Source organism: Zingiber officinale, chromosome 7A (genome assembly GCF_018446385.1).
Source record: "Zingiber officinale cultivar Zhangliang chromosome 7A, Zo_v1.1, whole genome shotgun sequence".
Taxonomy (NCBI): domain Eukaryota; kingdom Viridiplantae; phylum Streptophyta; class Magnoliopsida; order Zingiberales; family Zingiberaceae; genus Zingiber; species Zingiber officinale.
The window spans coordinates 116,364,807-116,379,901 of record NC_055998.1 but is presented as its reverse complement, the minus strand read 5'-3'; the positions used below and the strand labels follow the sequence as shown (position 1 = coordinate 116,379,901).

The window sequence follows — 15,095 nt, the reverse complement described above, 5'->3', positions numbered from 1 at the left end:
TACCACAGTGTTGTTTCTTTTTTGCCGCATGACATAATTAATTGATATTTTTAGCAATTATCCGGGATTATTTATTATTATTATTTAATTTTTATCCGTCGACGCTTCCGTTCCCGCCATATTTGCGTCGCCGGAAAACGCGGATGAACACAAATAGAGCTCCCCACTGGTGGTTGTCCGTCCATGCTCCCCCTCCCCTTCTGCCCCACCATTTCATCTCTTTGACTCTTTCCCTTTCCTACGAGCAAAACAGCCAAACTAGATCGTGGGAAGAAGAACTCCAATTGTTCGGGTAGCTTCGAGAAGGCAGTCACGGCGTTGATTTCTTCATTCCATTCAGGTTTCGATCTTTTGAGAGGCGTTTCTCATGGTGGATTTTGCATTTTTTATTCTACAGATTGGCTTAGAAAACACCGGCACAGAGAGGGTGGAGTCGTCTGCACCTTGCGCTCCATCCTCTCCGCATGGCTTCCACTCCCACGGCCGCACCGCTGCCTGTCAACTCCTCTGCTTCCTCCCCGCCGCCGACCAATTCTTCTGCCACCGGAACCCCTCCTCCCCCTCAGCCGTCGCCTTTGCCGCAGTCTCCGCCACCTTCGCCATCGCCGCCGCCGCCTGCCTCCTCCCCGCCTCCTCCACTGTCACCCGTCTCTACCCAACCTCCACCTTCGCCCCCACCGCCGAATTCCCCACCCTCCTTCTCCTCCCCTGCTTCGCCTCCGCCGCCTAAGTCCGGCGATGCCTCTTCCTCGCATCCCCCGCCGCCGTTTAAATCATTCTCGCCGCCAACGCCTCCGCCCAGAAACCCTTCGCACTCGCTGCCATCGCATAAGACTCCGTCTTCGTCCAACAACGCAGATACGTCGTCGGAGAACAGCCATTCCGGCAAATCCGGCCAATCCGACGTGAGTCTTCAGGTCATCATCGGCGTCACAACCGGCATCGGAATATTACTAGTCATGATGATTGTTGCATCGGTGCTCTGCTGCAGCGAGAAAAAGAAGAAGAAGAAGAAGCCCATGGACTACTACGGCTCCCTCGGTCCCAACGGTATTCTTCTCTGTCGCCATCGCCGTCGTCGTTGAATTTCTAATTCTGTTCAATTTAACAGGCGCAGGAGGATTTTACGGTGGCGGATCCCTCTCCAAGTGGCCAAACGCAGAGCAAAGAACGGACTACCCCGGAAACCTGCCTCCGCCTCCCGGCGCCCCCGGCTTCTCCCCGTGGCAAAATTCTCTCCCTCCTCCCCAAATGTACAGCGGCGAGAGCTCGACAAACTCCGGGCCCCACGGCAGCGGCGGCGGGGCTGCAGCAATGCAGGCCCTTTCCCCGTCCCTGGGCTTCAGCAAGAGTAGCTTCACCTACGAGGCTCTCTCGGCCGCCACCGACGGGTTTAATCGCGAGAACATCCTCGGCCAAGGCGGCTTCGGCTTCGTCTACAAAGGCGTGCTCCCCAACGGCGTGGTGATCGCCGTGAAGCAGCTCAAGCCCGGCAGCGGGCAGGGGGAGAGGGAGTTCCAAGCGGAGGTGGAGATCATCAGCAGAGTCCACCATCGCCACTTGGTCTCCCTCGTTGGCTACTGCATTGCCGGCTCACAGAGGCTGCTCGTGTACGAGTTCGTAACCAACAACACTCTCGAGCACCATCTGCACGGTTAGTAATCATCAGCTGCTTCAAATTAACCTGTAAGTATGTCGATCTACTAGCTACAAGATTATCGATCGAGTTTTCGCTGCAGTAAAGGACGGTCCGGCGATGGATTGGCCTACCAGACTCAAGATCGCAATCGGATCAGCAAAAGGACTCGCTTACTTGCACGAGGATTGTGAGCTCAATGTCTTTCTCCTCCCCATTCATGTCCACCATTTTAACAATACCTTTGATCTTAATTTGCGTAGGCCACCCAAGAATTATACACCGCGACATCAAAACTGCAAACATTCTCTTGGATAACAATTTCGAAGCCATGGTAATTAAGTACTATGTGTGATCTGATCTCGATCTTCGCCTTGACGCAAGTGTGTTTGAGTGTCTACTTTGTTACGAAATCCAGGTCGCGGATTTTGGATTGGCCAAGTTCAATTCCGATACGAACACACATGTCTCCACGAGAATCATGGGAACCTTCGGGTAAGAAAACATGCAGGATGAACTCACAAAACTGAAGCATCAGTGTCGTCATTCTTGAATTGTCAATTGTACCTAGGTACTTGGCTCCTGAATATGCATCGACCGGCAAGCTAACTGAAAAATCAGATGTTTTCTCATTCGGCGTGATGCTTTTGGAGCTGATAACAGGAAGGAGGCCTGTCGATCCGACGGGGTACATGGAGGATAGCTTGGTCGATTGGGTCAGCACTTAGCGTGAAATCATGCTCGTATTTCTTAATTAGTATTTTGCTTCTAAAAACCTGCTGCTCTATTGGGACAGTCCAAGCCTGTTCTAACTCAGGCACTGGCTGACAAAAACTTCGATGAACTCGTGGATCAGCGCCTCGAGAACAAGTACAACGTCGAAGAAATGACGCGAATGATAGCGAGCGCTGGAGCTTGCGTTCGACATTCTGCGAGGAAGCGTCCTAAGATGAGCCAAGTAGGCACGCTCTTCTTCACTTCACTCGTCCATTAGTACTGTGTCTCAAACTGAAATGATGCAGATCGTTCGAGCTTTGGAAGGTGATGTTTCGCTTGACGATCTGAATGAGGGGGCGAAGCCAGGGTTACACAGCTCGAGCTCGGACTTGGACGCGACCGACGCATACTCATCCAAAATGAGGGAATTCAGGCGGGTTGCACTGGAGAGCAATGAGTACAGCAACGAATACAGCGGCGGCACCAGCGAGTACGGGCTCAATCCCTCCGAATCGAGCAATAGCTCGGGAGAAGTAAATTCGAGTCGAAGGAAGGCAAATCGTCCTAATCTTTGAACAAGAAACCAGCACACAAAGAGATTCAATTATTTATTTATTTAAGCTGAACCGAATCGAACCTGATTACTTATTGATTAATCATTTTAATTGACTTTAATTTGTGTGTGGATATCTTTCTTGAACTGTGATTTTTTTAATTGGGCTATCAGTATAATGTTTGTTCCACTACATTGAAATATAGTGAGGAGGAGGTGATTACATTTTGGTAAACATAAAAGGGTGCTTTAGTAAGTTCTAGTAGAAACAGTGTGATATTTATTTAGGCATTTGATTTAAAATTTTGTTGCATTTAAAATAAATCTATGCATTTATTGCGAGTTAATTTCTAAGTGGACAAATGAAATATTCAGAACAAAAAAGTTCCATTGCCGGGATTTGAACCCGGGTCGCCTGGGTGAAAGCCAGGTATCCTAACCGGACTAGACGACAATGGATTGATGTTATTTTTCCTCTTAGTATTCTATTTACTTAATTTACTTTCTCGATCGTCGCTTCTAAAGCTCGGATGCGACTATTGCAAATTGCAATTAATGCATTTATTTATTATTTAAACCTTCCTCCCCCTTCGCGGACTTGTTTTTACTTATCGATCCTAACTTCCCCGGAAGCGGTAGCTGATCCAACTACTCCACCGCTGCAGCCGTCGGTCTTCTTTTCTAGAAGCCACCATTTGAATCGCTCTTCTATTTGCAATTCGAGATCTCTCAATATCCTTACTTCTCCCTCAAGCAATCCCCGATCTGTTCCCGTCGCCGTCGATAGATGGCGGAGATCGATGTGGTCGTCGACTCCAAATACCAGCAGAACGGCCTCAACCCTAGCTCCAACCCTGGGCCCGGGGCTTCCATCTCCGAACTCGTCGTCGACGTCTGCTCCGCCTCCATCTACGGCGACCTCGAGAAACTCCGGGGCTTCGTGGAAAGAGACGGCCAGTCCGTTTCGCTCCCCGATGGAAATGGTTTCTACGCCCTCCAGTGGGCTGCTCTGAATAACTTTCCCAACATAGCGTTGTATATAATCGAGGTAATTTTTGTTTCCATGGCCAACCTCTGTTTGTTACCCTCGTTTCGGTTTGGACTGAGAAATCCGGCATGGTTTCTTTGATTCGAAGCATGGTGGAGACGTAAATGCCACTGACCACAGGAATCAGACTGCTTTGCATTGGGCCGCAGTACATGGGGCTATTCCAGTGGCGGATGTGTTGTTGCAGAATGGTGCTCGGGTTGAGGCTGCTGACATTAGCGGTTACCGGGTAAGATCCTCTAGACGCAGATGACATATGTTTTGTTCATGTTCCTATTTCTAGGAAACAGAGATATCGGCGTGACTGTTCCTCGCCAGTGAATAGCGAGTGCTATAACATGCAACGGAGTATGTGATTTCTGCGCCACCGAATAGTTTTGGATGACATGAGTTGATGTTTGGGTCGTGGTTATTCTCTTCATTATCATTTTTTTCTTTTATCTCATATGGTTAGGATAGGTTATGTTTGTAGGTATTCCAGGGATAAGTCTTTACCCCATGGCCAAGGACACTTCTATGAACATGTCATGCCCATGCTTATAGTTATTATATATTTTATGAGAAATGATATGCTCAAGGAAAGAATTTTAATGAAATTCTCAAGGATAGATACATAAAATGATGAGGTCCACAAAAAGTGAAATGATGGACCATTAATTTATGTGTCTATCCTTGAGAATTTCATTGAAAATTTTCTTTGTGCGTATCATTGCTCATATTTTATATCACACAGCCATATGTAGTGTAGACAGAAATACATGTGTTTATACTTGTTTGTGTCCCATCTTTGGACTTCCTTTAAGCTCACTTGATGTCTGTAAACTTTTCAGCTACTTTTTTTAATTTTCTTCTCATTTTACATATGCATCTCCTATTGTTATTGCAATAACTATAGTTTTTTTTTCTGTCTTTTTGCAGCAATAACTGCTTGTTTGGAACTGACCTTCTTTGAATTGAATTGGATTACTTGTTATAATTAGCTCTTTGTTTTGTTAAAACTAAGAAGGGGAGTCTTGGCGCAACGGTAAAGTTGCCGTCGTGTGATCTAGAAGTTAGGGTTCGAGTCTTAGAAACCGCCTCTTGCAAAGAAGGGTAAAACTGCGTACAATAGACCCTTCACTGGGACCCCACATTGGCAGGAGCTTCCCGTTAAAACTAAGCCACACCATATAACTAGACATTCACTTGTGCTATGCATTATGTTGATCACATAAGTATTTTGGTTATGTTTGTGATCAGGCAGTTCATGTTGCGGCACAGTATGGACAAACATCATTCTTAAACCACATTATTGCCAAGTATGGTGCTGATCATGATCCCCCAGATAATGATGGGAGGAGTCCACTCCATTGGTATGTGGCGATTTTGACATAGTTATCTTATTGTTATATTGTAAAATTGATTTTGTTGAATTGGAAACAAAGTCTCTTGTGTAGATCAGTATGCTATGGCTGTGAATTTAGGCTAGCTGGTTTGATTATGCTGCTTATACAAGTTTGCATTTAAATGGTGCACTAAATCAGACTCATGCCTTGCTTTCGTATTTTATCCAATCTGTCATTTTGTTTATAACACACAACAAACTCAAATGTGAAATCCATCTTTAGCAGATCATTGTATATAGTTTAAGAAAATCCTATACCCTATCTGATTGTTATTTTTTCTCTCATTACTGCTTTCTATATTCTTCTTTTCATTCTCTCTTCACTTTAGTCTTTTAACATCAAACATGTTATTGTCGTTCATATGACGAGTTTGATTTCTTTTGCATTTCCTCAAATCTTGCCACCACTGGATACCTACTGCTCTTCCTTGCTTTATCATTAGTTAATTGATATGTATGAGAATCAAGATTTCACTAGTTTCCTAATTTACTGTTCATGATTGTGCTTCTTTTATGAGTCACCCCTTCAGTTAGTATATAACACAGTTATTCAACAGATATATATGTGGCTTATAATTCAATTACCTGTGTATCTATTTGTATATTCGGCTATGCAAGGCTACTTGTATTATATGAATGAATTGTTAATGTGCTTATGCCTATATGTAATCCTTGAAGAACTTGCCACCTAGACCATAGTTGCATATTTATTCTAGCAAGGCCCCTATGTCACTATGTCACCACCAAGAAATTCTAAATATAGCAAAAAAGCAGACATGGGGAGGAAACAAAACAGCAAAGCTAGTGGCACATGAAATACACTTTTGTTAACACTGCATTAACAAGGACCACAATTTGTCCATGGACCGGGGCCACACAAGAATGGAGAAGTTGTTGAATTTGTGTCTTATCTTAATTGCAACAATGAAACTTTTACAGTTTGCTGATAAAATCAGAACATCATCCCAGTTGCATAATTATATTTCTTTTCATTGAAAGACTGTTAATTTGTAGCAAGCCTATATTGTTGCGTGATGGTTTCTTTTTACAAATCGAAGTTATTACACTTCTCAGGGCTTCTTATAAGGGATATACAGATGTTATCAGGCTACTTCTTTTCAGAGATGCATACCAAGGGAGGCAAGATGGAAATGGTACTTCTTAGGGCCTTTTAATTTAGTTCTCTTTGTAACTTCTTTTCTTTTCTGTATTCAAATTCCTAGAGTAGAACAAAAGCAATGGTTAATATCTGACGATCCTTCTTCCTGTACATATACAACTAATAATTTGACAGGATACTCTCATGCCATCATTATCCTTTTTCTCAAAACAAATATACTAATAAAGTAATGTAATTTTGCAAAATGCTCACTTGCAGGATAAGATTCATATAGCTAATAGCTAATAGAATGTATATGTTGATGGATTTTTTATATAAAAAATCCAAAGATTTTGTTTTTTGGGGTTTAAACCAAACCAAATAGATAGGTTTAGTTTGGTTTGGAGCTTATTGATTTCAGTCTCAATTTTGTTCAGTTTGAAAATTTCTATCTATTTCATTTTGATTGTACTTTAAATTTTTATAGTAAACCAGTAAATCTTAATTTTTTGTAGTAATCCAGTAAATTGAATTATGCTGATTTCTGGATGTACTCATGGCCATAATTTATGTCAATCGTAAAATGGTTCATTCAGCATGTAGCAGATCCTTGGTTGCTATGGTACTTGAATTTGGACTAGGGTATCTTACACAGGTATGGAACCAAGTGTCTAATACTTCAGGTTCAAATCCATGGCTAATGGATGTATCAAATCTTGAAATGTCAAATTGGTATCAAACAGTTGCCTGGTGTGGTACCTCAGATTGTTCCAAAGGTTCCAATACATGGCAGATGGAGGCTTCATTATCTAGCTTGGAATGTGGTTGTTGGTCATAAGGCAAGATATAAAGGGTTGATGAAGAGTTTGAGCACGAGAGTTTGGCTGTGAAAGGGAAAGTGTCACTGCCCTAATTGAGAACAGCTCAACTAGTGGCATTGTTGCCATCCAGAGAACAACATTATAATTTTCCCATAATGCAGTGTCCATTATATATATATTTTTAATTTGTTATATTAGCATACAATCTTGAATACTAAATACCATTTTATTTCTGTTTGTATTATTTACATTATTTTTTATTTTAATATAAAATTTTAGCATACTTCATTATTTTATTGTAAATATTTTAAATAATTTTTCATGTTATTATTCATATTAGAAAATGATGTAGTCACTACTATTGCTTATGATATTTATGATGTCACATTTTGTCTTCTTGATCTATGGTCAATGTTTGGACGGACACTTTTACATTGGTTATCTAGTCATAATGAAACTCTTTTCTTTCTTTTTTTTTTTTTCCATCGGGCTGGATACTGATAGCTTTTGGTTAATGAATTTTAGAGTTTGATAAGTTGCATCTGCCACAAGACAAGGTGGTCTTTCCAATAGAGGTAGGGGTGTAATCAAATCGAGCCGAACAATAAAAGGCTCAAGCTCGAGCTCGGTTCATTATCCCTAAGCTCAAGCTCGGCTCGAGTTCGATTCGAGCTTTAGTTCTTGAGCTCAGCTCGTAATAAAATTAAATAACTCGAGCTCGACTCGAAAAAAGCTCGTTTACTTAGTTCGAGCTCGTTTAAGATAATTAGCAATAATAATTAATAATATATTATTTTATTTATTATTTATGTAATATTTAATTATATATATATATATATATATAAAAGATAAACGAGTCTTTTAATGAATAGATTTGCGAGCCTCTTAACGAACAGGTTCACGAGCCTCTTAACGAACATGTTTGCGAGCTCACGAACTAAATACTATTAAGCTCGAGCTTAGCTCGACAATGTTTTTGAGCTCGAAATCAAGCTCGAGCTCGGCTTATTAACTTAATCAAATGAACTTGAACGAACTTTTTTTTCGAACCGAGACCTGAATAGCTCACGAGTGGCTTGACTCGTTTACACCCCTAAATAGATGGAGACAAATAAATTCTAGAGGTTGTAATCAAAGATGTTCTGAGATGGAGTGATATTTAGTGGTCCTATCTTAAGATATATTTTATTACTTATAGATATTTCAGGAGGCTAAATTCCTAGCAATTGATGTCTGAAAGTGCCATGATCTCTTTATGTTGCAACAAGGTTTTAATTGTTTTTACTGTCTCATTGATTTTTTGTATAAAGAAAGATGTCATTCCTTCTTCCATTCTCTTCTTGACTAACAAAAGTGATGAAGTTCGTAGCAAAAGGCTGTGAACAAACTGTCTGTTTATTTTTCCTACAGTAAGGTACTAGGTTCCTTGTTCACATGTCTACTAGAGAAGTAAAGCCTTCTAATATTTTGGTATGTAAACTTTGAATGCCCCAGTTGCAACATCAGAAAGTGTTACTTAATCATGTTTCCATGATTTTAATGTGTTAATTACTTATTGATGCCATTCTTTGTTGTCTTCTTGGACTTCTAGTTTCTCTAATGAATTCTTTGGCTTCATGATGTAATTCTTCATTTGGGCTTCAAAATTAGATTGAAATACTGGTACCTCTTAGTTGTTATACTTTAGTGTTTATTGGTTTATCATTCTTGATTTGTAAATCTCTAGTTCATCTATACTGGAATTAAAATTTCATCTAACTTTGTAATTAAACTGACCACATATGTCTGGTACTGCAGGTTGCACACCTTTGCATTGGGCTGCATTGGGCGGCAATCTGGAGGCATGTACTGTGCTTGTGCATACAGGCAATAAGAGAGAACTAGTTATCAAGGACAAAAATGGCTTTACTCCTGCCAACCTTGCCACCAACAGAGGTCATCGGCATGTTGCATACATTCTTGTATGTAGTTTCCAGAGGTTAATGTTTTATTTATTTACTTTTTTTTTTCAATCAAAAGATTAATTTATTAGGAGCCAACACTTTATTCGGAGTTGATTTATGAAGTCTTAAGATGGCTCAGACTTTGTTGCTGGCATACATCATATGTCCATTTGTACAATAAATCTTCTGATGGTCATAGATGGCATTTGCATTCACACCTGGTTGAAACTAGATTTGTTGAAATGTTTATCAATTCAAAAAGTTCTCCAAAGTCCAAAGTAATTTTGTTTTGTTTCAGAATATTCAGTTAGCTTTGATTTGATAACTGGGATTGATTTAAATTTAAATGAGAAATAAAGTAACTTTAAGGGTAAATGAGACTGTTCTTTATCGTGTATGAACTTTTTAACTATAGTATTTGTTTTGATTCCACATTACTTTATGCATAATACACTTAGTTGTATTTACTAAAATTTGGAAGAGATATGTTGATGTTGAGATCCAATATTACAACCAACATAAGTAACATGTGGATGAGCATAGATGATGATAAGTTAGATATAACATGGCATTTAAAAATATTTCATGTGAGAGAGATTTATATTTTCCTGTAGTATTTGTTCTTACTTGCCAGCGTGCTTGTTTGTAAAATGCACTTTTTCTGTTCATTATACTTTTTAATTTTGTGAATATTTTTAATGACCCTTATGCATAGTGCTCTGTTTTTATAGAATAATGCAGGAAAAACGAGAGGCAGATTGTGTAAAGGCAGGATGTATTCTGGAACAACTGGATATGCTCCTATCCTTCTGTTTGTGATAATCATTTTATTCGTTCTCTTTATAAATTCCATTATGCTAGGTTGGTATGATTTTTTTCCTAGAGCTAATGATTGACAGTCAGTGGACTCATTTTTGCAAATCAAAATTTCCAATTGGATTTCTTTGTTTCTAGGATCCAATTTTCCAAAGGCTACTACAATTGTTTGGTTTTGGGGATGGATTGGTGTATCTTTGGTGGTTAGTTCTCTGATAATGTTCTATAGATGTAGCAGGTGATTATTTTATTTTATTTTATTTTGAGAAAAGTGTTTCTCTTCTATTCATATCTGTTCAAATTTGAATGCTTTTAATTCAGAATTAATATGAATTTTCAGCAATATATTACATGAATGCCAAAAACAGAAAAGTATCTCTTCCTAACTAAATGGAAACAAAAGGTAAGAAATAAATAGTAAAAAATATATTGTTATTTTATAATGTTCATTCTGTCAATTAAAAAGAGAAATTAAAAATATTCCAACACTTCCCCAAGCTAGTGAATGCATGTTTTTTTCTCCTATTTGCAATACATCTGCAATTTTTTTTCTCTCTGGATTGAATGTATGATATGCTTAAATTCAGTTGCTAATTCATTTTGTTTTCATGTGGTGGGTAGCACATGGATAATAGATGGATTCCAGTTTTTGACAACATTGTAAACTAGGTGTTGAAGAAATTGGAGATCTTTTACATGATTGATTATATAGTTGTTCTCACAAACAGAAAGTAGAAAAAGACTTCAGATTAATGGACATAAGTAATGTAATATCCTAGCATATAGGAAAGACAATTCTTCTGATTATTCACGTGTCTAAATACAATGTCCTACAGCTATCACATCTGACTCAGTGACTAGTTGGTTACTTTGTCAGTGTTGTTTGCCATTACCTTCCCTTCCAGCAATGTCATACTGAAAACATATTGTTTTCCCCACTTTAAAATAAAAATCCTTCACATGGATCTATTTATTTCCTTTATATCAGTTTTTATCAGTCACTTGGAACATTCATATGATCCACATCCATTGGAACCTCAGAATCATTATTTTGTTATCTTATTATAGTGCAGATACACCTTGTTTATTTACTTTCCATATAATATGGTGATGAAATGATGCAATACTTTATTGTCTAACCTTATTCTCATCTTCAAATTGTATTGATTTAGTTAATTTCATGCAGCAAGGATCCAGGTTATATCAAATGTAATTCAGGAAAATCTGAAACTCTTGAAAATGTAAGTGGCAATATACCATACTTTGATACAAATTCAATGCCAGTCGTTTTTTTTAAAATACTTCTAAAGGTTCTGGAGCAAAAAATCAGTTAATAAAAGAATAATTAAAGCCAGTGAGAAATGTGTCTCTCTCTTGTTTTGTTAATCTTAAATCTGAAAAAAAAGTGGAATAAATGCATAACCAAAAATATTGCAATTATGATGGTTAACATTTAAGGGTGCAAGAAGTATTGGCTACAAAGTTAACTGGCTTTCTTATGGGTAGTTTCTATATTGATTTTACTGTTCTTTTTGTTTTTTTCCTGTAGCCAATACTTCTTGTTTTATTATTCCTTTGCCATAAGTTCACGATGAAAAGAATAGCAATGTAATTTTAAATGCACATGAATTGTTAGTATTAGTACTTCAGTAGATGATGATGATGTTTTGTAATTTTTTTTCTTGTTACAGAATTCATATTTAAAAATTATGTTTTTGAGCTAGTTGAGTTCATTCATTATAGCTTTAGTTTCACAATTGAATAATCTGATAGGATCCTCTGTTGGACATTGCCCTCAACAATTCTACTTGGACGGGAAGTTGGTCTCAACTATGTCCTACATGTAAGGTAGTTACTCTAACTGTGTGCAACTTATACTCCAAATTCACAAGCAGTGCATATTGGGTGTTTTCATGGCTATTATTCATTCCTTTGATGGTTGTCTTTTGACTTTAAATGACCCATCTTTGACTTGTAACAGATCTCTCTCTCATCTTTTGTCAGATAATCCGACCTGTTCGGTCAAAGCACTGTCCTCAATGTAACCACTGCGTGGAGCAATTTGACCATCACTGCCCTTGGATATCCAATTGTGTTGGTAAGGTTAGTAGTAAGATAGACAAAAATGTACACAAGAATTAACTGATAGATTTTGCCAGAGTTCTTAAACTATGACTTTTATAATTTGAGCTTCAAGACCTTTTTATGCTTGGCTTCATTACTGTTGCCCTTTTTTGTTTACTTTTTCAGAATAACAGATGGGACTTCTTTATTTTTGTCTGTATGGGAGCATTTACATTGTCCATTGGTGCTGTCATTGCCATTCACAGTAAGTGTTTTATAAACATCTATAGCTATGAACTTGGTATGACTAAACAATGCTTTAACTTAATGTATTATAGGGGTGTGGGCATGGTCACCAGCGACTCTCTCATCAAAGACATGGACGCATCTTGTGATGTTGGAACATCCTGGTGCCGTTCTGTTCATGTTGATGGATCTTATTACACTTGCTGGAACTCTGACTTTGGCAGTGGCACAGGGCTCTCAGGTGACAATTGTTTGCATTTGTTTCTTAAATTGGATCCATGTTTGACGGGGTGCATGACCATGGGAGAGGGAGTGGAGGGTTTGGATGTTTATTCTTAAAGTGTGCGTAATTTTCACAAACAAAATAGTAAAGTTTAAAACTTACATTTATAGATAAGGAACCAAATTTACAATATCAAAGTATAAATATGAAACACTTGAATATTTCATGGAAAGTAATTACTGGGGATATTAATCTGAAATGTAGGGGCTGAAAATTGAATGCTTTTCCTTTCTTTGCTATGTTTATTTATATTTAAGTTTTGCCAGATGGCGGCAGTTGGTGACTTTTGCTATACAAATCATGAAAATTGGTGGTTCCATTGTACTTTTGTTCTACTTCTTGTGGGTTTCTCAATTCAGATAAAACTTGACAAAAACCTCGGGCTGTTCTGATCTGTCTGTGTGCAGATAGCTCGGAATGTCACAACCAATGAGTTGGCAAATGCTGCTCGTTATCCCTACCTTCAGGGAGCGGATGGGCATTTCCGCAACCCCTATAATCACGGATGCCATAAGAATTGCTCAGATTTCCTTATTCGTGGGTACATTGATGATGAAATAGCTTGGCCATCCCTTCAACAAGGTGTACCGCATAAGCATGCAAAACTATGACATCAAACTATCATGGCGCAGCTTCTTTCCACTTGATTCCTTTCGTACATGATTTAGTGTCATCAACATTAATATTTGAATGACTAGGCTGAGTATATGTTTCAGAGGTCACTCCCGCATCAGGTTCCCCGATAAGGGACAGCCGGACAGGCATGAATTCTGGAGCAGCTCCTGTATTTATAGCCAACTTGTATTTTATGATGTAATAGTTGAGCATTAGCTGTAAATCATGACAATATAAGATTGTAGCAGGTCATGTTGCTCATTTTTATAATTTACAGAAAAATCATGTACGAAAAGTGATCTGGCGTCTGGCTGCTACTCATCAGCCAGAAGGCAACATCTGTACTCTTTTTTTTTTTTTGTTATCTTTGCATGTCCTTGCGTCGGCCATCCTGTGTGTGTGGTTCCTACATTAGGAGAGTAATAGACACTGTCTCAGGATTGCGTTGACTTGAATCTCATGAGAACAACAAACACACACACACAATGGATCTCATGCATTACGTATGATCAACTAGTTAAGTTTGTTGTCATTCTTGTGACGAAGAATAATTCCCAACCCAGTTGACAATATGTCATTGCCATATGATTGGAAGGATTTATTATGGTGTGATATAGGAGATGCCATTTGACTTTTACAGATTAATTATGTGGGATTTGAGTTGATCTTTAACTTGAGATTATAATAGGGATGTGAAGCCTTTAAATAGCAATGATTTTGACGTTCTTGTTTAATATCGCATGGTCAACCATATTTAAGCTTTTTCTAATTTAGCAATGATTTTGACGTTCTTGTATAAATATTCTTATATCTTGATGGAAGAGAGAAGACAAGTGAAAAATATGAAATTTGAGATCCCAAGTCAAATATGTCCCGGGGTTATGTCCTGGGGTTATGGTATCGTGGTAGTATATTTAGGTTGTCATCCAGGTATTCATGGTTCGATTTCTAGTTATGATATATTTGTAAGAATTTTTTTTCATATTGGATTTTTAGATTGTTTGCTACACGCGTTTCTTGATTGATTTTGATGGTTGGTGAAAAAATTTCATGGGATTAGGTCGATCATCTTAGAATTAGTCAATGAGACTAACTGAGTTTATCATGTGTAATGACATCAATAATAATTTAGACGTGGCCGAAAGAGTAAGAGGTTGGCCGAAAGGGTAAGAGATTGACAAGGATTCAAGTGACAAGCTAAGATAGTGATTTGACATTTGACAAAAAGAACATGGTTGATTTTATAATCATTTGTAGAAAGATAAATTAGAAAATTGAGCATGCCATTAAGATGTTTCACTTAATTTTGTCACGAATTGATTCTTATTTGATTTGATAATATAATTCTATCATCAGTCAAGCCCGAGAGCTCAAGCGACAAACCAAGATAGTGATGATGGCTGAGGAGTGATCATGGGAGCGACAAGAGTTCAAATGCAACTGGAAATATCGGCAAGAGCTTAAGGTCCAACGAGATGACTCGAGTGTAATCCAGAAAGTTTATCGAAGATTCAAGTGGTGGGTAAAGATATCAACAAGATTATAAATCAGACCAATATGATTATTAAAGGGATCACAAAATTATTATAATTCACTTATCATTTATGTTATTCTTTCAGGATTTATTTATCTGTAATACTCATAATACTTTTTTTATGTTAAAACAGGAATACAATATGAACACGTATAAATTTAGAGGGCTAAATATTTTATCATTGCTTCTGTTCAGAGTTGACAAAATGCCCAAATTATACTACGTCCAAAGTCCTGTTCATAGTTCTTGAACAAAACAAGATTAAATTTTAATAGACATATATTCTTAAGAACAATTTTTTATTTCTTTCACGACTAAGTTATTTGAGGGTCCATT

The 15,095-nt window shown here is 38.2% G+C and overlaps 2 protein-coding genes and 1 non-coding gene across 4 annotated transcripts; 2 read left to right on the top strand and 1 right to left on the bottom strand.

Annotated features, from left to right (window-relative positions):
• The first annotated feature begins 464 nt into the window (after positions 1 to 464).
• On the top strand, positions 465 to 2,965 carry LOC121999638 (proline-rich receptor-like protein kinase PERK7). Its single transcript, XM_042554291.1, has 8 exons — positions 465 to 1,050; positions 1,112 to 1,654; positions 1,740 to 1,826; positions 1,900 to 1,970; positions 2,055 to 2,131; positions 2,208 to 2,352; positions 2,433 to 2,594; positions 2,659 to 2,965. The coding sequence occupies exons 1-8, from the start codon at positions 465 to 467 to the stop codon at positions 2,926 to 2,928; spliced, it is 1,941 nt and encodes a 646-aa protein (XP_042410225.1). The 3' UTR covers positions 2,929 to 2,965.
• A 326-nt stretch (positions 2,966 to 3,291) lies between these two features.
• TRNAE-UUC lies at positions 3,292 to 3,365 on the bottom strand. The gene has a single exon. It is a non-coding gene; the product is annotated as a tRNA-Glu (tRNA).
• Positions 3,366 to 3,482: 117 nt separating this feature from the next.
• Positions 3,483 to 13,507, top strand: LOC122002147 (probable protein S-acyltransferase 23). Of its 2 annotated transcripts, XM_042557227.1 has the most exons (13): positions 3,484 to 3,954; positions 4,043 to 4,183; positions 5,194 to 5,306; positions 6,413 to 6,492; positions 9,056 to 9,219; positions 9,933 to 10,062; positions 10,156 to 10,255; positions 11,204 to 11,258; positions 11,791 to 11,865; positions 12,022 to 12,120; positions 12,268 to 12,346; positions 12,420 to 12,568; positions 13,018 to 13,507. In XM_042557227.1, exons 1-13 carry the CDS (start codon positions 3,694 to 3,696, stop codon positions 13,219 to 13,221), a joined length of 1,650 nt encoding a protein of 549 aa, XP_042413161.1. In that variant the 5' UTR covers positions 3,484 to 3,693; the 3' UTR covers positions 13,222 to 13,507. The 2 variants fall into 2 exon arrangements, with proteins under 2 accessions (XP_042413162.1, XP_042413161.1); XM_042557228.1 differs by lacking the exons at positions 12,420 to 12,568; positions 13,018 to 13,507 and having other exon boundaries at positions 3,483 to 3,954; positions 12,022 to 12,115.
• Positions 13,508 to 15,095: the final 1,588 nt, after the last annotated feature.

Excerpts from the sequence above, each read along its gene's own strand:
- LOC121999638 (XM_042554291.1), top strand. The coding sequence starts at position 465 with ATGGCTTCCACTCCCACGGCCGCACCGCTGCCTGTCAACTCCTCTGCT. Across the intron at positions 1,051-1,111 it reads CGGCTCCCTCGGTCCCAACG|GCGCAGGAGGATTTTACGGT; the intron begins GTATTCTTCTCT and ends TCAATTTAACAG. Across the intron at positions 1,971-2,054 it reads ATAACAATTTCGAAGCCATG|GTCGCGGATTTTGGATTGGC; the intron begins GTAATTAAGTAC and ends TACGAAATCCAG.
- LOC122002147 (XM_042557227.1), top strand. The coding sequence starts at position 3,694 with ATGGCGGAGATCGATGTGGTCGTCGACTCCAAATACCAGCAGAACGGC. Across the intron at positions 5,307-6,412 it reads GGGAGGAGTCCACTCCATTG|GGCTTCTTATAAGGGATATA; the intron begins GTATGTGGCGAT and ends TACACTTCTCAG. Across the intron at positions 11,866-12,021 it reads AACTATGTCCTACATGTAAG|ATAATCCGACCTGTTCGGTC; the intron begins GTAGTTACTCTA and ends ATCTTTTGTCAG.